The sequence below is a fragment of the Lygodium microphyllum genome, chromosome 16 (assembly GCF_053477565.2).
Source record: "Lygodium microphyllum isolate KBCC chromosome 16, Lygodium_microphyllum_v1.1.10, whole genome shotgun sequence".
Taxonomy (NCBI): domain Eukaryota; kingdom Viridiplantae; phylum Streptophyta; class Polypodiopsida; order Schizaeales; family Lygodiaceae; genus Lygodium; species Lygodium microphyllum.
The window spans coordinates 3406099-3430385 of NC_141150.1; the positions used below are offsets into that span (position 1 = coordinate 3406099).

At 42.6% G+C, this 24287-nt stretch overlaps 1 protein-coding gene across 4 annotated transcripts in view; it reads right to left on the minus strand.

Moving 5' to 3' along the window:
* Positions 1-1445: 1445 nt before the first annotated feature.
* LOC148022473 (golgin Putative 1) overlaps positions 1446-24287 on the minus strand; it is a 171976-nt gene continuing 149134 nt past the window's right edge. The window contains exons 17-22 of one of the 4 annotated variants that reach the window (XM_087695443.1): positions 5458-5534; positions 5301-5346; positions 5098-5190; positions 4956-5000; positions 4753-4825; positions 1446-1576 (exon numbers count right to left, since the gene is read on the minus strand). In XM_087695443.1, the coding sequence (XP_087551569.1) occupies positions 1470-1576; positions 4753-4825; positions 4956-5000; positions 5098-5190; positions 5301-5346; positions 5458-5534 (441 nt within the window). In that variant the 3' untranslated portion in view covers positions 1446-1469. Of the gene's footprint in view, positions 1577-3847; positions 4481-4659; positions 4826-4955; positions 5001-5097; positions 5191-5300; positions 5347-5457; positions 5535-24287 lie in introns of those variants that run through there. The other 3 variants (XM_087695442.1, XM_087695441.1, XM_087695445.1) reach the window with 3 other exon arrangements.

Sequence of the window (24287 nt, forward strand, 5' to 3'; positions counted from 1 at the left end):
CTCCATTAGCTATCATGCATCTCCTTGTACTTGTATTTTGGGTTTTGTGTAATCAAATGCCTCTTTCTACTAGTGCCTAGCTTTCAAGTGGTTATATTTTGCATTCTACATTTCTTTCTTAATTGTATTTGCTTTGGTTAGCCTATGCATCCTTTTACGTTAGATTACAACATCAAGCTTTGGTGATTTACTACACTCGGGATCCTTATGGAGGACAAAACTCTTCCTCAGGCTCCCATTAGTTAGATTAGACTCATCTCACAGATTTCTTCATGAGGATCACCCAAATAGCCTTATACCAAACTTAGTCTACTCTCGAGAGGAGTACCAAGGAGCCCCCTACATAATCTCAACTTACATCTATTCAAGAAACACAAATTGATCGTGTAGTCTAGCTTGGCCAATCCATGCATCCTAGAGCCACACACACACACACACACATGTACACGCACACACGCATGTGACATATAAGAGTATACAATAGGTCATTGATGTCTGAGAGCTAGAGCTAGATCATCTAAGGTCTTTGCTACATGGGAGGAGATTGAGATTATGCTCTAATGACTAATGAATGATACTAGCTAGTTTCTTTTGTTATCAACATTTATATTTAGATCTCTTTTATTGTATTGTTTGTCTCCAGACATTTGTATCATCTTACATATGTTTGTAACTTATGAGCTCATAGGTCATTTTAGACTCTTGCTAATGTTAAAAATCATTTCCTCTCTCTCTCTCTCTCTCTCTCTCTCTCTCTCTCTCATCCTAATTTTGGCACATCCATACCTCTAGATTTGAGTATTTTGCATTTCCCTGAAATTCGTTCCAGTTACAATATGTTCTACAAACTTATTCTTTGCTAGGTTAGCTTTAGCATTTGTTTTTTGGTAGGTGTTCTAGGTCTACATCAAAGAGAAAAATTATAAATATATTTGCATTCACACATTTGTTTTTTGGTAGGTGTTCTAGGTCTACATCATCAAAGAGAAAAAATAAAGGCATGTACACAAACACATGTATAAATGCACACACACAAAGCACCCAACTCTCAAACAGAGTCCAACCTTTTCAATAACTATCCCAATTCTCAAACAAGATCCTTGACAAAAAATTACCCTAAATTTTATAAATAGTTTCCCTCACCCAGAAAGCCCCTTATCATCTTCCCCTATGGTGCAAGGGTAACACTACAAGAGAGGGTTATGCTTGAGCTCAAGATGTACCTTTTGCATAGTAAGCCAACTATGGAGCCAATCCCACAAGAATAATATCTATTCCAAAGAGTTTGCAATCTAGAAGAAGAGAATATGAACTCGTGGAAATCACTTGTCATCCCTAAAATAAACTTGGCTAAGCTAGAGAAATTGATGGTGACAACATTGGCAACAATGAATAGGGAAATTTTAAATAGATTCCATAAAGTAACAAAAAAGTACGTGAGAACATGGGCGAGAAAATCAAGCATGGCATTATAAAATCACAAGATGAGCTAGATGAAGATTGATACCATGTTCGGAGTCATAAAGGTTGGAGACCAAAGTATGACCAATATTGGAGAAGGTGATCCCATGCCACACTATTAAGAAAGGGAACAATAAGGCATGAAGCACTCAAAGAATGACCATTGAAGCATGACCATGCTTTCAATAATAACCTCATTGAAAGGATCAAGCAATGCGACTAGAGGCATAACACAAGAATTTATAAACTATGTTTATATAAGGGAACCATGATAACCCAAGGGTTTCTAAACTATGTTTATTTAATGCAACCGTGATAAATGACATTAAATCAAAACCCAATGTGTGCTCGACGACTTCCAACAAGGGGGAAACTTGTACTATTCTAACCTTAATGCTCATAAAAATGAGTTATAGTGACAAATTTAAAGTTAATCTAGAGGTAATGCATATGGTGTATAATGATGCCCAGCCTTATGTTGCATAAAATAGGTAATTACCAAGGTGACAAGGTTGTAGAAGAATTTGAATGGCTTAGGTTGCCGTAATGGATTTACTAAAAATGTTATCTTACACTTCCCTACATCTTTTTGGTTGCTTTGTAGACTTGATCAATTTAGTTTCTTGCTCTTGTGCTTCCCTGCATCCTTTTGGTTGCTTGTAGGCTTGCTCAATTTTCTTTGCTTACTTTTTAATTGCCTACATCACACAATGTGTTTGGGACCTACTTCCCATAGATAGTCCATCTTATGATCTCATTATGGTCTCCTGTGCTTACTATATGTTTCTTTTTTAAAAAAAATTATGCGATCCACCTCTCCTAGGAATTCTCATCCTCCATTCATGGTCATGGTTAATGCCTTTTTTGCTATATTCATTGAGAATACATTGAGTGTGTCTAGAGTGCTTGGATGACAAATAATGGAGTATGTGAACCCCCACTTCAACCTTAATTCTCTTGTGCTCTTAACGTGCATGAATTATGACGTATCATTTTGTTTGGCATCTATACTTGAACCATGCAAAGTGGTTATTGAGACTTACTTATGCCCCTTGTAATACTTTAGACATTCCATTCATATGTACTATACTTGGGATGCACAATTTTGCCATCTACTTCTAGAGATTCCATTTTTACTTCATTGATACTCTTGGCATCCTTAACAATAATTGAGATTTCTGAAAGTGCATTTACAATAGACTTTGTCTTACAAAGTATCCATGTTCTTAACAAGATAAGAGAAAGATTTGTATAGGTGGTGGTTGGTATCTTAGTGTGACCATATCAGTGGCACAAGCTAGCTAGGGCTAGAAACTCTCCTTAATGTTAATTAATTAGTGCTTTAATAGAGGCCCAATGATATTATCTTTGCTCTTAGTCAAACTCAAAAAACCTACTTGCACAACTTCATTTTACACCTAAAAAAAAACACTTGTTTACTTAACCACCTAGTGCAACTATCATGAGCCATGAGATTAATGAAGCTCCTTGTGCTCACAAACATTTAGACACCTAATTTTACTATTGTGGATGACAAATGGCTCACTCTCCATGTAGGATCCACTTGCCAATCTCAATAATATACATGACTTGAACATCTTGTAATACACATTCATTAAGTGCTTATTCTTAAACCTTAAGAAAACTCCAAGGTCAGTAAATCTCTTGAAACCTTGGAGTGGGAGGGAACACACAAAATATTTGTCACATAAGTCATGAGCCTTCTAATCCCATTGTACTCTCATGAGCTCCAACCGAGGATGAAGCTAAATTTTTCTTTTGACGATAAGGGATTTCAAAATTAGTTGATGACTATTAGGACAAGTATGATGTCTAGCCAACTTAGTACTTTGGTTTCAAGTAATGTTCTATCTAACCGTAGTGCATTAGCAATGTGGCAAATATTCTCTATCTTTTCAAGAAATGGAATCTTGAAGCTTGAACCCACTTATGGTTGATGAGTGCTAGATCATCTTTGTGGAAATTTGAACTATTTTTGGGACTATCTTGGACATTGTGACCTACTAGTTGTAAATGGCTGTTTCTTTACCCCATAGTTCATCTTTGAGGAGACTTCTTTGTACTATCTTTGAGCCAATTTTCTCTAGTACTTTTATTGATGTCTTTGTATCATAGTCAACATTTATTGAGTACCAAACTTTTAAAAATAGTATGTTGCTCTATAAAATGCTATGGGGGTTTGGTGCTCCTGTGAGTCCTCTCAAGTCTCATCCATGCCAAGTCTTCGGAGTCTTATACTATGGAACACAACCCATATAAAGACACCCTATCTGGCAGTCCAAAGTTCCTGGTCACTCATTGCTCTCTGCTGGTTGGTGCTTCACTTTTAGCTCCAAAGTCGTGAGTACTTGGTGGCTCGTTTGTAGCACAAGATTTTACCACCCACTTTATACCCATCTCCTCATTATTGAATTAATTTAAATAGTCCTTGTTACTCTTGTTTATGCTTTACAATGCTGCTACTAAGTAAGGAACTCATAGTTCTATAAGTATAACTAAATGGATAACAGGTAATTTTCTCACTCCTTCCCAAATGATAATTGTCAGGTCCATTCATAATCTAAACAAGGAAAGAAACTGAACTGACTGTCAAAAATTGAGCGAAAAAATAATTCACTCTTCCAACTGTTCTCCATGAGAGTGTTTCCTTTTCCATGCTGGGTTGAGCCCATGTCTGGCCAGCACCATGCTCCCTAGCCTGCATAGCAAGACTGTACACTGGAACAAGTATCAGAACCACTATTATTAAGCCAAACTGGCAACTCGACTGGACTCAAAATATACAGTTACGAGTTTTACACAAATGTCTCTGGAAGAGGGCCCACAGCCAAAACATGGGTAGAATATCTAAATACATCCCTTTCACAGCTGCAAATCTCTGAAGAGCAGTTGAGCTTCAGGATATTGTCTGCATGAACTCTTGGGGCCATAGGACAAAAGCTTGTGTATCTTTGGCATTTGTTTTGCTCCATTTCACATTCTGGAATCATATTGCAGCCTTCAACATTCATGGTTTAAGAGTGTCATTTTTTCATTCACAACAATACGGCATCCATGCTAGATCAGATATTGCCATGCCTATATTTTGAGTCTGAAAGTGTGGACTAGTGCTGCATCTATACCTTGTCTTAAAGTATGGAATAGCACCACATCTACACCTTGTAAGAGCCTTTTCAAGCTTTTAAGGACTTCAATGTGCAATTGCTGGATTCGCTTCATTACTGTGCATGCACTGAAGGATAATCTTTATATGACCTCATCTTTGCATACCAAGTTTTAGCAACCCTGCTGCAGCAGCAGCTTCCATTTCCTCTTTCGATGACATGAAATTGGCTGCTTGCTCCTGAGAAAAGAATAATTTTCAAGATCATATTCAAAGATGTATGATTCTTTCCTTCAGTTGTTGCTTCAAATAAAATAACATGAACACAATGTAGCTTGGTGTAGCACAAAATAGACTTGACAGTCTATACCTGAAGACGGTGTAGCAGATAAAGTAGAAACACATGTACAAACACCTGAAAAAAGCATCTCTTTGTCAGATAAAACATATCTAATTAAGAGGACTCTATGATCTTATTCCTTTAGTCATGCTACCATGAGGTGCATTATTACCAGGTAGAATAATACACCAAGCCGGGCTAAAGGCCTGCGCCATAAGAACCTACCAGCTGTAACAGCTCCTGAATCTAAAAGCTTAGCAGCTCTCTGATTATTGAAAAAGGAATCACACTTTCAAAATCAACTTAGAACACATTTACAACAAACTCAAAATTAGAGCCTACGACCAGAGACACTTTTAAGTAGTCTAATTTTACCTGGATACTTGAACCAACTAGAGGCCGCTGCTGTAGACCTAATGACCTTGTGTGACGTGAGCAAGCAATTTAGTTCCAAATAATTGGGAATAAAGCTACAGCGAAAAATAAAGCTTCCCAAATAAATTTCAACGAAAGAAGTATTTTGATATCTTACTCTAAAGTCTTCATTTCATGTCCATCATCCCAACCAGATACTGAATGTCGTATTCTTTTGTGTCGTTCCACTTCAGCCTGTACAAAGAAGAAGCATAGACAATCGAGACTGAATTGCTTGATTACATGGTCTCCATCATCAATCATCATCATCAAATGCTGGATGACGGCTCCTGATGATGTATCCAGTAAATAAAAGACTGCCACAGAAGACCTTTAGGCTGGTTATAATATTTTACGAGTTTATATTATGGTCCATGTAGCTGTCACAAGCTTTACATGGTTTTGTAATCCTTTATAGAACTTTTTCAGAAAAACAGATGCAGCTAAGAATGTACAAATAGTATCATCAACATATAAACAAAAAAGAACCTTTAGAGGAGGTCTAGTTTTCCCTTCAGATCTCAACTCAGTTTCCATTCAGGTCAGAAGTAAGCAATTCCTTAATGGTAATTGTTTCTCATAAAAAAATCACATTTGGAAATTACAATACATACCTTCAACTTCTGAAGCACATCAGTACAAATATCTAAATAAGAACTCTACAGCTGTGTTCTGGCAGTTTTTCAGATGAAGATCAGGACTAACTATATACCTTTATTAAATCTGTGGAATGCTTACATCTTTGAACATTCAACATGCCTGATGAGTTACCTCCCTAAAGAGCCTATAACTGCCCTCCAGCTGTCACCACCTTCCAGCTGTGTGCCACCCATTCTCTTCATATTGTACACAGCTACCCCCCAGCCTTTGCCTGCATCATGCTGCCTCCCCCTTCCGCATCCTTCCCCCAGGACACTGCTGTGGCTGGTTCTAGGACTGCGCTTGCTGCTGCCCTCCACTTAGCAGCCCCTTTCCTACCCTCTCCTGGCCTCTGCCACCCATCCTCAGCTTCTGCGCTTCTCTCTCCCTGCACCTGTACACAGCGCTGCTGCCAGTCACAGCTCAATCCTTGTCGTCCGTTTCTCACCTCCTCATCTCCTCCCACCACATCCATGACAGCACTGACCCACTGCCTGCCTGCTCTCCCCATCATCTTACCTTTCTACAGCTGTTCCCTGCTGCTCCCTTCCTTTGTAGCAGCATTCCCACTCTTTTGGTTGCCTCACAGCTCGTGCAGGACTTTGGAGAAATGTGTGGAGTAAACGATAAAAACACCTCAACTGAAAGGAAAGAAAGACAGATGCCAAGATAAGGGAAAAGGATGCCCAATCTTGAGAGACAAGATACTATCTCTGTCTCCATGCTGATGGAGGCAATATTCACCAAGGTAGGAATCAAAAAACCAAACCTTCAGCCCAGGTAGGACCAATAAAATACCTACAATGTTATCCTTGACTGAAATATAAAACCCAATATGAAAAGATCAAGGAGGAAACATGCATACCAGATGTTTCATATTGAGATGCTTCGGACATTGGTTAAATGAAATAGAAAGAGAATGTTGTAAATGAAGGAACGAATCTACAAGATGCTCAAAGGCAGAGCTATCCAATAGCTGATGGATCCCATGGGAATGGGCTGAGGGAGGTGCCAATGCGTGATGTCCACTGGAGACAGATCTTGAGTGCTGTAACCACCAATCGGAGCCGAGATGAGGCTGAAAGTGGAAGGGAAAGAGGCTGGAAACCAAAACATAGTAGTCTCTAGGGCTAGAACTCGTAAACATAGCAATGTAACCGCTTGGAGATGGTGGTAGTTGATCACTAGAGATTGTAGGAAGCTGGGCAATAGCAGAGGAAGGTGAAGACAATGCTGATTAGACGTGCATTGCAGTAAACACAAGCTATATGATGCTCGGGAAGAGGTTGGACACTAGGGCAGCAACAATGGACAGGGTGCTAGGGGCTAGTGATGACATGGCAATAAACACAAGCTATATGATGCTCAAGAAGGGGTTGGACACTAGGGCAGCAACAATAGACAGGGTGCTAGGGGCTAATGATGACATGGCAGCAGTCACAATGGATTGGATAGCCACTGGAGGGAGAGATGATGGCTGAAACTTACAAGACAAGGAATGAGATTGAATGGTGAGCAGCTTGTCTATTGATAGATGAGTGGATCCTTCCCAAATTAGGGTTTGGATTATGGGACATAGACACTCTCTAGGGCTTTGGGTAATTTGCATGTTGTAGGGCCATTTTAAAGAGCTAATCAGTTTATAATTTGTTTTTAGCTCAACGTTACGGAGACTATAGGGAAGCAGTCAACAAGCTCTTCTTTTGCCTCTCTTGAGGTGACAAACCATAAAGATACCCTATCCAATCAGTAGTGTCTTGGCAATGCGTGAAGGTTCAATGCATAGGGTACAATGAAGAATCATGGGAAGATTATCCTACAACTTGTTTGAAGATGATTGTCTCCTCACGCTCCTTTTCCATAGCCTGGACTGCTTGGAGCTGCTCTCAGAAAGGACAACATGCAAGGTCTAGGACTTGGGTGCAACTGTGGGTTGCTCTGGTTTCAAGCTAGGGGTTTTCACTACCATCATTTACCACACTCCTAATTTGTTTATTCATTCAAGTGGACTGCTACCATTGGTGGTTGTGCCTCTACATTCTTGGTTGGCATTGGAGCCATCTCCCAAGGACAAGTTTCATGCATACCTATGACACTTGGTCAAGATTGAAGTCCTCCCCTGAGAGCAAGTACGAGCACATCCCAATTGCCTTGGTGGCTGACTTTTCCCTGCTCTTCTAGTTGGCGAGGATCATGACTTCCTCCTCCCTCCATTTGATTTATTTGCACAGCGGACTATTATTCTCATACTTCTTGACTAGCATGGAGCCCTCTCTCGAGGTTGAGATTCAAGCTTGCTGTCACGGGGACATGAAATTTTGAGATGCTTTAATCTTGCTGATAACATTTGATTAAATTATTAATCAAATGTGCAAGGTTGTTTAGCACATGTGATGCACATGGTTATCATTTCATGGTAACAAGCCAAGGACCTCGAGGATGCAGTGGGTGCCAAAGGCAAAAGTTATAATAAATTATGTCTAATAGGTACGAGGTGATACCCGATGTCAGATTTTGGCCTAGATCAATTTATTGGCTATTAATGTTAGTGATGACATTAGAGATTAGGCATTAATTAACTAATTAATGCTAGTTTAAGGACTAATAACTACTCAGACATACTTGGAAGACAAATTGGATAAGCCAATTTATTGGCTATTGGTGAAATTAATTTTTTGAGCACTAGAATAATTACTAAATTAATTTTCAGAAATAATATTCTGAAAATTAATTTTTCAAGTTGGATAATAGTGGAAAATAGGATTAAAAGGCTGCCACTTGGCAAAACTTACCCATGCAAGTGGGAAATTTTTTTTAGGGATTGGTGAAAGTCTATTCTAGTCATTGTGAGAGAAGAGGCTGTTATAGAGAAGGAGATGCTGCTGATGTGATTCGCAACCACCATGGCTGGTTTCAAGGTTCCATTGGCAGAATAGTACTCAATCGATTGATTTGGTGGGCCCGAGGTACCTGATTGAAGATTAGAAACTTCACTCCAGTGCTGAAATTGTATTCAGTTGGGCATTATAGTAAGAATGTCTTTAGATAATAGGATGGGATGGCTCTTGATCTGAAAATTCACGAAGTGTTGAGAAAAATGCAATGCTTGATCTTGGATAAGGCATGCACCATGGACATCAAGGTGATAATGTTGGTTTACCAAAATGTAGGTCTTTCTAGGCCTTTAGAAGTTGATGATCAGCAAGAGAAAGAGAATTTGATGATCACTTTAAAGATTAGCTGAAATGTTTATGTAATTGGCAAATGATCCTCAGTTTATGAGCTTTATGAACCCTTAAGGAGAGCAACAAAGGCAAGAAGAGGAAATTGTCTTCAAGAGCTTCACGACAGGAAGATGCACTAAGGAGGAAGAGCCAATACAGCAGCATGATGTTCCAAACGTGGATAGTGAGCATAAGCAAATGGTGCTAGTGGGGTAATTGATGCATAGCAAGACCAACTTGGAAGTGCCAATCCAATGCTTTTTGGATAGCAAGGTATGCATGCAATGATGGGGCAGCTAGGGTACTTTGGTGGCGGCACTAGTTTCCATGCTGTGGTGGGTCAAGGACCGCATATGGGGATGTACGGCACTACTCCTTATGGTATGCAGCAACCAATGTATGGTGTGCAAGACTCAATGTATTTGGGTATGGCTGGTAATATGCATAACCCCATGTATAGGATTGTTGGCATGATATTGGGGCACAAGGTGGCAAGTTTGACAATGCAAATCTACAGTCCACCATGTTTGGAACTCATGGTATTAATACTGGCCATGCAAATGCTCTGTATAGTGTTGGTCATGAGGAAAAATGTAACTAGTAATGCATGCAACATATGGGAAAATGCATCTTGGTATGCCTGGTAGTATGCAAATTTCTATACACAGTCACATTGCAATGTCCAAAGTATGCAAACAAGAATGTTTCCTAATGCATAGTGCTCCTAGCATGTTAGATACACATGAGAGGCTAGTCAACTGAATGCAATGTTGCAAATTAGTTAAGTTGGAATTGTAGCAATGTGATAAGTATAAAGCATTGTAATGCTTAAGTGGAAGAAAGACCTACAACCTAGTGGAGGTTTTGAGGCAAGTAAAGTTAGAGGTAAAGTTTCCATATACTTCTTGGTGAAGCTTTAATATTGTTTCACTAATAGATGCAAAATGGATGGAAGAGGATGACTTGGCAGACCATCCTTAGTAGTTCCAGCTTTATCTAGATGCCTTTCAGTTAGAGTTCGGGCTCAATTAGGTTCAGTAGAGCAGGGGTTCGAAAGCATTGCCTGATGCTCAAGGGGGAGGTAGCACTTTTACTCCTCCACTTGTGGACAACTCTCATATGTAGTGGATCTCGGATGTATTCAGCACATATCCAAGGTACTGTGCTTGCAGTATGTCTTCCATGGGGTTACTACTTAATGTACTAGTCATTGTGAGATGTATGCAGATAAGTATAAGGTTCACCCAGACACTGAAACTATACTTTTGAATCAGCTTATGATCAGTTTGGCATGAATTTTGCCCCGGTTTTGAGAGACATTTTTTTAATCAATTTCAGCTCAGTTTTAGATCAGTTTGAGAACTATTTATGGTCACTTTTGGGATCAATTTTGCATTAATTTTTGCATTGACTGTTGGTCAGTTTTTGCAATGAGTTTTGTGATCAGTTTGGGATCACATTTACAGTAGTTTGTGATTAGTTTTCAGATCAGCAAGTGATCAGTTTATGCTCAATTTTCAATGGTTTACAGTTGATTCCATGGGCAACAGCATGCTAGTAAATGCCATTGACAGTTTCAGCCACGGTTTATGCTGAGAATATGCTTTACTATGGTTCTGAAGTTAGAACAGTTAAGAAACATGAGTTACGGATGCATCAAATGGGTTTCTAGCAACAATTATGGTGACTATTTCTCAATATTATTTGATGTTTATGCTAGCTGGAAATTTTCACCAAGGTTTGGGGCATGTGGCATGGTTGGACAATAGTGGCTAATGTTGTGACTATAATGCCTTATGAAACTTCTAGTGTAGTATGCTTTTCTTTGGTACAATGCAATGCAATCGAGGACAATTGCAAGGATTTCAAGGGGCAGGTCTGTCATAGGGACATGAAATTTTGAGATGCTTTAATATTGCTGATAATATTTGATTAAATTATTAATCAAATATACAAGGTTGTTTAGAACATGTGATGCACATGGCAATTATTTCATGGTATGGACCATGGAAATAACAACTCTCCCAGGAACACAACAAGAGCAAAGTCTATGTTGCAATTTCCTCTCTCGCTCGTGGAATATATCTAAAAAGAAGCATGAATCTGAATCAGCGTCCTCTCCTTCTTCATCACTCCCTATTTCCGAGAGAGAGAGAGAGAGAGAGAGAGAGAGAGAGAGAGAGAGAGAGAGAGAGAGAGAGAGAGAGAGAGAGAGAGAGAGAGAGAGAGAGAGAGAGAGAGAGAGAGAGAGAGAGAGAGCCGTCGCGATCGCGCCTGCTCCCTGCGTCGCCAGCGGAAAGATGTCATCGCCTGAGCCCCTCGCCCTTCCGTCGGCCGTCTGACCTGCGGGTCTTGGTCGCCGTCGTCGCCCGTCCGCCCTGCGTGTGGGGGTCTTCGCCGTCGCCTTCCGACCTGGGTGCCGTCACGTGTCAGCCGTCTATCAGCCGCCTGTCAGCTCGCCACAGGTAACAGGTTGCGTGCGACAGAACAGGGCCCATTGATTTCTCCTTCGCATCAGTGAGAGCCAGCATCCGGCGTTCGAGTCTGCGCCCTTGTCTTCTACTACCTGCGTTTGTGCCTGGCAAGCACCAACTTGTCCTGCGTCCCGCCTTCTTGTGATCGTGTTGTTTGGCAGACTGGAGGTAACGGCAGCACGACTCTGTCCCTGCTGACATTAGAGGTTGCCGACAGGACATTTTCTTCTTGCACGTGCAATCTAGCCCTGCACACTGAGGCAGAGCAGCCCTGCCACTTTACACACAGAGAGAGAGAGAGAGAGAGAGAGAGAGAGAGAGAGAGAGAGAGAGAGAGAGAGAGAGAGAGAGAGAGAGAGAGAACGCACAACAGGAGATCAGCTCGTCGTACACGATGGCTGGTTTGGATCTGGATTTCATAGATCAAACGGTGGCAGCACTTGGCCCGGACTCTGATGCTGAGGAACCAGAGGATATGGTTCCGTGCCCTGAAGAATTGCCCCCGGGTCCTGACATCCAGCCTGCGGGTAAACGTACCAAGCATACCTCGGAAGAGATAGGTGTTATTCCGGATCGTTCCTATGCCCAGGTTGCTTCGGATTCTGTGGACTCTCAAGAGGTGGACTGGGAGCATCTGTTGGAATTTGCCAACACTCTACTTGGTGAATATGTTCAACATAATCAGGAAGCCTTCTCTGACTCTGCTCCAGACGATGTTCTGGAAGCTACCGTTGACCCAAAAACTGTCCTACGCTCCTTTTCCGTATTTTATGATCGCGCGGTGATACTCTTCTTCACTGGTCGCATCCCCCTGCTTTCCCGTATTCGCCAATGGCTGCAGAGTCTGCTACAAAGGGAATGTGTTGAAGAGATTTTTGTTGGATCCCGAGGTTTTTTTGAGGTCCTCTTGAAAACAGAGACGCACCGTGCTGCTCTCCTGTCTAAACTGCCTTTGTTTTTTGATCGTCGGTTGGTTCATGTGGTTCCATAGCGCCCGATGGCAGATTTCCAGCGCCTCCTGCAACGTGAATGCCCTGTGTGGGTGGAAGTGGAGAATTGTCCGGCTGTTTATTGGCCGCTATTGAAGGATGCTATGGCAGCTGTGGGCACGGTTCTGGTCCCTCCCAGTCTCAGGGCTGTGAATCGCAACCGCTTGTGCATGTTATGGGATACTGCAAGGAAACGGCCTGCGTGGTTACGCCTCAATTGCTTTGGCATGCATCCGTTACACTTTCGTTTGAAATGGGGCAATTTTGCAGGCCATTGCTTTTCCTGCGGACAATTGGGGCACTTTATGGCTGAATGCCCAGAGCAACAACACGTTTCAGATGCGGGTCATGTTGCCCCGCCCATGGAAGATATGGTATGTGATGCTCCGTCGTTGGATACTATCCACCCGCCCCAAGTTCTGGCCAAAGGCAAACAACAGGTTTCGGGTCTGGATTCCCGTGCCACTGATTGGGTTGAAGTTCGTCCCAAAAGAGGCAACAGGATTGGTGCTGGCATGGAGAGTACTGTGCCTACTACCTCACAAGATTCCATGCGAACCTATATGCGCAGGAAGGAAATGATGTCTTCCGAGCGCTCTGCTCCTGCTATGGTTTCTTCAGCTCCCCGTCATCAGCCCGCCAGGAAAATGTATTCGGATCGTCTAAAGGGTCCACCTGCCCAGCTGGCTTTTGATACCAGAGGCAACGTCATTACTCCGTGGGACCGTCGTTACCCACGTTCCAACCCCAAGCAAGCAGATATGCCGTCTACTTCCAAATCTGGTCCTCAGAACTCTTTTGCGGTGTTGGCGGATTTCTTGGATGAGGGAGTCCTGGACATTCTCGCTGACAAAGTCAAATCGAGGCAAGCTGTGCCTCGTACTTGATTGTGTTTTGTATACACATGAAAATAGCCACGTGGAATGTGCGAGGAATTTGTTCTCGCCACAAGCAACATGCCATGTGGACTGCATTGTATGAGAATCAGTGGGATGTCCTGTGCGCTGTTGAGCACAAGAGTCACGGTGATGCCGGTAAAGTTGTGGATTGCCATGGCTTTCGTTTGTTCTATGCAGGAACACAGGCCATGCATTACTCGGGTGTGCTCATGATTGTACATGCCAAATATCAGCCTGTTCTTATTAAAAATGATGTTCATGGCCGCTTTTTGGTGGTTGAAATCTTATTCGAAGGGGAAATTCTATGGTTACTTGGCCTCTATGCTCCGAATGATTCGTTATCTCGCCGGGAGCTTTGGCAGACTTTGCAGACTTCCTTCTCACTTGGCAGACGGGGGTTCTTCATGGGGGATTTCAATATGTGTGTTGATTCTTCCCAGTCTACATCGGAACACTCGGTCATGGATGCGCCGGAAAGTCGTATGTGGCAAGAGTTGGCTCTTGCTGTTCTTAAGCAAGATCTTTGGTCCTGGCTACACCCGTCTTCTCCAGGCTTTACTTTCCATTCGGCCCAGTATGCCACAACATGGTCGCGGTTGAACCGTATATATATCATGCAGAATGATGATTTTCTGCCTGAGATGCTCGAAATAAAAGTGCTGCAGCAATATGTCTTGTCGGACCATTTCCCTCTGCAGTTCGAGTTGCTTGCGCAACCCATTGCCCCTTTCAAGCAATTTCTGGAGAGACTCCCTTTGCGTTTCAACTCGTCCTACTTAAAGCATACAATTTTCCAGGGCTATATGCAGCAATTGCTTGACAGATTCTTCTTGGACTTTTCCTCTCAGGGCACTGCGTCATTTGAAAGATTGCTCTCTAATGTGCAGCGGGTTGCTCGGCAATATGGGATCTATCATGCCTCTCTTTGTCGGCGCCGTCGACAGGCAGCGGAGGACCTGCTGGTTTTGGTTCGCTCCCTGCTGGTGGACACTCCGGATGATGCATTTCTGCTTGCACTGGCCATGCGGATGGCCGATCTTATTAAAGAATTCCAGTTAAAATCGTATCAGCAGGCCAAATTGCAACATCTGACAGAGACTTTGCAAGATAGTGCATGTCAGACCCATAAGTTCTTTCGAGCTCTCCACGCCTCTCCTGCTCGAGAGAATATGACCAGACTCGAGGATGCACAAGGCCACCTTATCATGGATCCACAGACTATTGTGCATATGTGCAGGAATTATTTCCGTGATCTTCTCGGTTCCGCTTCTCCACCTTCCGCCCAAATTACTTAGGCCCGTTCGGTTTTTTATGACCTCGTCCGCAATCAGCTTCCGCAGGACATGCAAGCTACTTTGGAGTCAGATATTGGTGAAGCAGAGGTTATGGATGTCCTGTTACACTTGCCCAAAGATAAAAGTCCGGGTTGGGATGGTCTCACCAATGAGTTCTTTGACGCTTTCGCTACCCAACTGGCGAAACCATTGCAGGCCTTGTTTCAGCTGGTGTGGGAAACAGGGATCATGCCTCCCTCATGGAAACAAGGACTTATTAAACTGCTTCCAAAAGTTCCTTCGCCATCTAAGTTGACACAGTGGCGCCCCATTTCTTTGATGGGTTCAATGTACAAAATCTTTTCCAAAGTAATGGCGAATCGGCTCCATAAGCATCTCCCTGCCCTTGTGCACCCTCTCCAGTATGGTTTCATTAAGGGCCGAAATATTCTACACAATGTTTTGAATGCCCAATTGGGCATTGATTATGCCCGGCATTCTAATCAGGAGGTGGTACTGATTCAACTGGACCTGGAAAAGGCTTTTGACTATCTGGGCTGGTCTTTCGTTGCTGACCTTATGTCTGCTATGGGCTTTGGTGCTTGGATGTCTCGTCTGATCTACACCATTAGTGCTGCGGTGTCTTCGCGAATCATGCTGAACGGAGGTGTTACTGAGCCATTTGTCCTTGCCCGTTCTGTCCGACAAGGGTGCCCTTTGAGCCCTTTATTCTTTGCCCTTGTGACACATCCAGTTCTCTCCATGTTATCACATATGGCCGCCTCCTCCCAGTTGGCCGGACTGTCGCTTCCTACAGGACAACACTTCATAAGCCAATCCCTGGCGGATAATACTTTTATGATTTTGCGTGCGGACAAGGATAATCTTCGAAAAGCATTGGATGTTTGGGGTCTCTTTGGTCAGGCGTCAGGCCTTCGTATCAATGCGCTCAAATCAGCCATTCTAAGCTGTACGGAGTCGGATTTGCAGTCCTTGGACTGGCAGGGTCTGGTTGTCCCTCGAGGTTCCATTGTCAGGCATCTTGGATACCCTTTGGGTGTTGATGTCCCCCCAACGCAGCTTCTGCAGTGGATTTCTCAGAAAATGGTGGCCAAGTTTATGTATTGGAAGTCTCAGGCCTGGCCTTTTCATGTTCGTCTCAAAGTAGCCCAGATCATTATGGTGCCAATGCTCACATATTTCTTGCCATTGTTGCCCTGGACTCCTACGACTCTGAATGCTCTCACTCAGTCTATTCGCTTCTTTTGCTATGGAAGAAGGACTCATTGCATGCAGGTATTTCCTGGATCTCCTGGTCGCATGCGTGCACCCCCAAACGCATGGGTGGCGGAGCTATTTTAGATGCCAAAACTCACATGCAGGCACTTCGTTGGTCCCTTTTCCGCGCCATGTGCTCAGATGATCATCATCCGTGGGTCGCTATCGCCCGTTATTTCCTCGAGGGCCATGGGCTTCGGCATGGCAATACCCAACTCCGGAGTTCTTGGTGGCACGTTCTGAATGCTGATTCGCGGTTTTCCAGTTCTTCTTCATCGCTGCTTACTCATTTGGTGTCTTCCTGGAAACATGTCCTCCAAAAGGCTCAGTGGCACCCACCGGAGGATCGCTTGGCTACTAACTCTTTTCAATTGGAATTACTGGCAGTCTTGCGTTTACTTTCGTGGGAAGGCAAACATGAGCTTCGACCACAATTCAACCGAATGGCACGTTTGGGCTTGTCTTCAGTTGCGGATGCCACCCTTGCCAGTCGCAATGTGCTTATATCGTTTCGTACTGCTAGGCGGCTTTTCAGGATCCCTCGTGGATACAGGCCTTTATGGGAACAGCTTTTGACGGTGATCCAGAGCAGACAACCCTTTCCTACTCTTGCTTCGGATCATCCCTGGCAGGATTGGGACCTACAAGGCCGGCTGCATTTGAGCAAAGCTTCTGCTAACCAAGTGTATCATCTTCTGATTAAAGATAATGAATGGCTAGTTACTAAAGCGAATGCTTTATGGGGATTGCGCAAATCCCGGTCATGGTGGAGGGCAACTGTGATGGAGGGCTGGGTCAACAAGACACCCTTTAAATACAAAGTCTTTCTTTGGAGAGTGATGATTGGGGGTCTTCCGCTTGCTTCGGCTCTTTCCAAGCGACGAATCTCCAATGGCACCTGCTTCTTTTGCACCACTACTATGGAATCCGCCCGCCACCGATTTATTTCTTGCCCCGTCGCTAAGAAAGTCTGGTTATTTTTGTCGGCCGTTTGGCGAGGGGTGGTTGGTATCACACTGCGCCCCTTTGATTGGGTTTTGGGCCAGCCCAACTACCCTACTCCCGCACAACCACATATGAAGCTCATGTATCACTTTCTTCGATACTGGGGCTGTTGGCATAACTGGACCATTCGGAATGCTTTTCTGTTTGACTCCGCCCATAATGTTCAGCGGCATATTGTGAGGCTTAAGGGCCTCTTGTATTGGCAGTTGGCCCTTCTCCATCGTTCTGATTTGCTCTCTACGGAGGACTTCCGTCCTTGGCATATGGCAATTTCCTCCGCATCCTTGCCATGAAATTGTAACTTGTAGTACTTAGCACCTCTTCACATGATGGCTTGGATTGTCGTCATGTATCTTGTAATCAAGTGATCTTGTATTTTTTTCGTAATTAATACAATTACCTTTTACGAAAAAAAAAAAAAGAGAGAGAGAGAACCGCTTTTAAAAAAAAAACTGTCCCTTTGAGAAGGGGGTATACCAAGGAGCATACCCAATCGTCCCCCACATGCACCCCTTCATAAAACAATTTATTAATTGTAGTCTTTTGGTTTTGTGTACATTGGCCTTATCCCGATCACTATTTTTTTAGGACCTTCAAGAGTAATGGCCTCATTTTATGAATATAACATTTTTAAAAAAGCATTATAAGACTATATTGATGTATTGTATGGTTCATGTAGATGTGTTAGAGTGCCAAATTTGGAGCATCTTTAGGCTTCATCATTCTCCCCAAACACAATTGCAAAGCCATCCTTGGCAAGCACAAAGAAGAAGAACCACAAAACCATTGAACATGTCTTTAGCGTCGATGACAAAGCCGAGCCATAGGAGACCACCTAGAGACCACCACACCAAGGATGCCATCCCCTGCTTTGCCATGAGCTTGCACACTTCAAAAGCAAACGAACACCATCTTCTTCATGATACTGAGGATGCTTCAGCCATAGTGTGTAGAGAATGCTTTTGCATAGAAACGTTCTCTATCATTAAACTCTTTTAGTTGTGTATATATAAGGTTATTGGAAATTATAAGGAATAATGAATTGTGACAATGAAAGACTCCCAATAAGGATAATTAATTGGTGATAATTAGCAGTTGCTACGCTTCCTAATAGGAACAACCATGATCCATCAGTGGCATGGCAGGGGTCATGATCAATGGCGCCGAGGGTGGGGAAAAACCAGGAGTTGCGGCCCGGTGCTACAGGGAGAGACGTAGCGATGGGTTGACGAGGCCCTGGATGCAGCCGAAGGGGCACACCAGCTTGCAGGCCATATACTCAAGCTAGTCATAGCATGGTGTGGTGCTTGTGACGGGGGTCAATCCACACAACCGCAGGGGCTCATACTCCTAATCCCAATGAACATGCGCACGTCCTTGAGGACTTGCATCGATATCAACATCCAGCCCCCAGCCTCATGAATATTGGCTTCTTCTTGTTACAGCTGCTGCTTCACCTCTCACCCCGACGCATCTTCTCCTCCCTCTTCTAATTCACGAATAATATTATCCTTTCCATACGATCCCCCATCACCTCCCCTCTCTTGCCCCTCGACGTTTCGACGCGTTGTCCTGGCTAGATTAAATAGTACCTTGCCATCCATTTCACAAATATCTTTCACTAAATATCTCCCCCACAAGCGACCATATTCCCGACCAGTGCACAAGAAATGGACCATGGAAATAACAACTCTCCCGGGAACACAACAAGAGCAAAGTCTATGCTGAGATTTTATCTCTCGCTCGTGGAATATAACTGAAAAGAAGCATGAATCTGAATCAACGTCCTCTCCTTCTTCATCACTCTCTATTTCCATGAGAGAGAGAGAGAGAGAGAGAGAGAGAGAGAGAGAGAGAGAGAGAGAGAGAGAGAACCGCTTTTAAAAAAAAAACTGCCCCTTTGAGAAGTTGCATGTGAGAGAGAAGGGGTATACCAAGGAGCATACCCAATCGTCTCCCACATGCACCCCTTCATAAAACAATTTATTAATTGTAGTCTTTTGGTTTTGTGTACATTGGCCTTATCCTGATCACTATTTTTTTAGGACCTTCAAGAGTCATGGCCTCATTTTATGAATATAACATTTTTAAAAAAGCATTATAAGACTATATTGATGTATTGTATGGTTCATGTAGATGTGTTAGAGTGTCAAATTTGGAGCATCTTTAGGCTTCATCATGGTAATATGCCAAGGACCTCGAGGATACAGTGGGTGCCAAAGGAAAAATTTATAATAAGTTATGATAACAGGTACAAGGTGATACCCGATGTCAAATTTTAGCCTAGACCAATTTATTGGCCACTAATTTCTATGGTGACATTAGAGATAAGGAATTAATGCCGGTCTAAGGGCTAATAACTACTCAAGAATACATAAAATACAAATTAGCCTAGCTAATTTAATTATTAGCTAGTGAAATTAATTTTTTGAGCACTAGAATAATTATTAAAGTAATTTTCAGAATCAATATTCTGAAAATTAATTTAATAAGATGGATAATGCTGGAAAATAGGATTACATATTTTTTTGAGCACTAGAATAATTATTAAATTAGTTTTCAGAATCACTATTCTGAAAATTAATTTAATAAGCTGGATAATGATGAAAAATAGGATTAGAAGGCTACCACTTGGCAAAACTTGCCCATGTAAGTGGAAAAAACGTTTTTAGGGGTTGTTAGAAGTCTATTCCAATCATTGTGAGAGAGGAGGCTGTTACAGAAAAGGAGATGCTGCTGATGTGATTTGTAGCCACCATGGATTAGTCCTACAGCAAGTGACAGCAATTTGGAGCCCTCTAGGAGTAGGTGATAATAGCCCAATGTTTTTTTTGTACAGGTGAGAGCATACAGGAGGAGGCAAAAATCTTTCTAGTGGTCCTAAGCTGTAGGTGATAGCTTCCATGGTTGTTTGAGCAAGGCAACAATAGTTTCTCATGATGAAACTTTGAAATTTCTCTCTATAGCATTCTCTCTCGTCCCCCAGCCATCTCTCAAGTTATTTCAACATTTTTCAGCAGTTTGAGACATTAGAAAAAGAGATTTTAGTCAATCTCTACTACCATTCGTATCTTCCTCTAAGAGGTCTCTCATTTGTCAGATCGAAATTGAACCTACAAGAAATACGTCCATCGATTACAACAAAAAATTAGGGTTTTGACAGTTGCCTCAGGATGTGTGCTCAAAATTGAGGGCTTAGGACTCAAATTCCAATAGCTGAAATTGAGGAATTTCAAGGAGATTTAGGAGACCAGCCAGCCAATATCAGATTTGGGCTGAATTTGTCTTTCAAGGAGTAGGGCAAAGGCCAATCCTCAAGCAAAGCAAGGGGCAAATTGGTTTGGAGGCTTGCTTGTCGATTTTGACAGTAAGAGGCACTTGGATTAGCGGAGGAGATCAGAGGATCTCAATTGTACCTCTTCCATTTGCAACATAAGATAAAGAAATACTACAAGGGGCACCAATTTTGAGGCCAATAGGACGTCCAATGTCCAACATTAAAGTGGTAATATTTGCATTTTCAGTTTATGTGAATTTTAGTGTTAAATTAGGTTATTTACCACCCTATCCGAGAAGGGAGGTTGATTCCACTTGTCTACACCACTTCGTCAATACAGGAGCCCTCTCCCGAGATCAAGTATAGGTATATTCCATGTACCAAATGGCTGATTCTCCTTTTGCCATTTTGGCTAAGAGGTGTAAAGTCTACCTTCATTGTTAGACCATATTCTTCATCATGATTCTCAGCATCACACGAAGACTGACATCAAGTTCCTCTTTCTCCTTCGGTATTGACATCCATGGTCAAGAGGGGATTCCTACCCTTTATATTCTATAGGTTTTTGCGTTTTGTCTTTGACATTGGCCTCCCCTATTGTATCTCCTTGTCGCATTGCATGATCATACTCATCTTTGTAAAAGAGCACTTGGGCAAGTGAACAATTACCCCACGAGGGACATTGTCCAAGTGGCACCTACTATGCATGTATTCTCATCATGTAGCATTACTCTATGCATCTCATTATGTAGGGTAGCCCTGAGTGGATCTGGAGTTGTTTTCAAATTCCATTGGTGGTTCTTTTACCCCCTTATCACCACACCTCCATACTTCTTCACCCTTTTCCTTTATCAGTAACATCCATGAGTAGTCAAGATAGCTTGTCTATGTTGATTGGATCTAACTATCCTTTCTCATTCTCCTCCTAGGAAAAAATACTTAATAGGCTGCAAACCATAGCTTAACTTTAAAAAAAAAAGACAAAAACTTTAATGTGCTTCCATCGGCCTTTGTAGGTCCTAGTAGGCCACTAGGCAGCCCACGAGCACCCTTTGTCCAATGCCTTGGCCTCTCTGGAGTGATCACTTGGACTCCCTTGGTAAGATAATAATTGCCTTTGTAGTCTTGGTAGGCCATTGGGCAACCGATGTGCACCGTTTGTTCAATGCCCTAGCTACTTTGGGGTGGGATGCCTTGGGGTAAAATGGGTTTAAGCTTTTCTTGCAGATCCTTTCTTAATCTAGTTTTGGGCTAGAGGGGGAGTGTTGAGCTAAAAATGTATTATACACTAATTACCTCTTTAAAATAGCCCCAAAACATCCAAACTTCCGACCCAAGAGAGTGTTTGTATTCTGTAAGCCAAACCCTAATTTGGGAGGATCCACTCATCTATAGATAGATAGGTTGCTTGCCATTCAATCTCATCCCTTGTCTTGCAGGTTTCAGCCATCAGCTCTCCCTCCAGTGTTCCTCCCACCCATCGGAACTACTGCCACTTCATCACCACCCCTGGTGCCCTATCCATTGCTGCTGCCCTACTGTTTAGCCCCTTCCTGAGCATCATATAGTTACTGCAATGCAGGCCCAGTTAGCATCGTCTTCACCTTCCTACAGCCTTTGGCAAGATTAGCTACCATCATCTTTAGGGAATCACACTGTTGCATTTATCAGTTCCTGTTAGTAGTTTTGTTGGCTCACGAGTGAGTTTGGGCATGTGGTTTAGTGGGAAATGCATTGTAGTTATTTTAGGCATCTTTAATGTGTTATTATTATGGTGATTTTGGCATTTATGGCTGATCAACTAGCATTTAATGCTGGGCATATAATTGAGCTATATATTTAGGTTCTCTCCTCCATAATCATTCATTCATCACTTGCAGATTCCAATGTAGGTCCTATTGGGGAGAGGGAGCTAGTGCTAGTGCCAATGCCCACGCAATTAGTAATTCACTGTTGTACACAATTGTCTCATGTTTGGTGTATGGATTCCATTTCCCAAGCTTATCTCTGAGTTCTTACTTTGCAATGTTCTTTTGTTTTCTTTTGTCTTCTCTTTTCTCTTGTATTGTGCAGCCTATTACTATAGTCTTCTACTCTTCCATCATTGGATCCACTTCTGATATGGTGTCACGCATTCGTGTTCAAGCTCTAGGTGCTATTTTCTGCTGGAGACAACCTGCCTTCACAGTTTTTTGGTGCTGATCAGTCTCCTTCTCGACCAGTTTTTTGGTACTTTCAGCCTGTTTTCAGTCTTCTTCTGTCTTTGTATGCTGTAGTCCGTGTTTTAATTTTCTGCAAGATTTTAATGCTTCACGACTGCATTTAATGCTTCTACTGCCTGCATTTTGTACTCAACATTTCCATTTTCAGCATTTCGTGCTCCTGTAGGCTGGGCAACTGTGTTTTCAGTCTCTGTTAGCGTTTGTTGGCTGTTATCACTCTGACCCTCCCGGATTTAGCAAACGTTTTGTGATCAGCTCCCCTTGACATTGCATGTGAACTTGTACTTTGTGTAGTCATGTTGTGCTTGGCTGTACCCTCTCTCCCTCTCTATTTATCTTCTCTTCCTATCCTCTCCAAATGGCTCCTCCCTGTTGTTCTATTGATGACAAACTTCATGGCCCTAATTACTTAACTTGGAGTGATGTTATGAAAGTATGGTTTGTGCAAAAGCGATTGCGGTACATGGTTTCTGGAGCTATTGAGCATCCTTAACCTCCCACTCATTGAGGTAAAATTGCATTAGCCTGACTTAAACAGTCCCAAAACATGCTTAATTAATGAAGAAACCTTATTACTTTTAAGAGAAATGTGGTCCTAGAGAGATATTGTGTCCCAGGTGCCAAACCCTAATTTGGGTGCCGCGAACTTTCTATAAATAGGCATGCAACCCACCACTCTCCCTCAATGTCGTTTTTGTAAGTTTTAGGAGCCGTATCTCTACTTTCCACACCCCGTTCACGAATGACATCGCAATCAGACCTTCCCCTTGCTATATACTATCATCTGGCGCCTGATTCCAGCCTTCATCTTCACCTGTGAGCTATCGCCTGTATCTTGGAGCTGTCACTTGCATCTAGGAGCTGTTGCCTAGTACCCTGGAACTATTGCCTACTATCAAAATAGTACGTTTGCTACTAACGCCATCATTTAGAGCTATTGCCATCAGTCAAATACTATCGCCCTCATCTAGAACCCTGCGTTTGCTGAGTTTCTCTCTCCTCCAGTTGTTGCCTACACATCAGTGCACAGCTGTCTACTGTTTCTAGCTATCCTCCAGTTTTTCTCTCCCCTTAGGTACTTGTGTTTTTCGTCTTTCTCTCTCCTCACTCCCTATTTATATCAGATCCAGCCTCTTTGGTTGGGTATATCGGTGTTCGACACACGGAGATTACCTTACTACGTTTCGGGATCCGTTTTGAAGTACAACGCTCTCTCTAGCTCATAACCTTCGCCTTAATCCCAGAGATACAAGAGTTCAGGGTTTAATATTCACTATATAGTGTGTTTGCTGTATGAGCCCTGTATATTCAATAGTCATTCACTTCATTATTCATTGTGTTCACAGTCTTTGAGTTACTCTAACCCTAACTGTGTTCTGTTTTATCAGTTTGTGCTTTGTTGTACGATTGGTTTTGTGTTTTTTGCATTTAGAGCATTTCTTCACATGGTATTAGAGCTAGGTACTCTTTAAGAAACCTTGGCCTTTGATTGGAAAGTTCATCCATAGAGGCAAGAACAACAGAAGGGCCAGATGACTTCGAATGCATTTACACCATCGCTCCAATCTCCATAGCCAAACATGGACAAAAACTTTAGGAGTGAGCCTCCTAACTTGCTATTGTCCGATCTGACATGGACAGAGAACCATCAAACTACCATGGAGTCC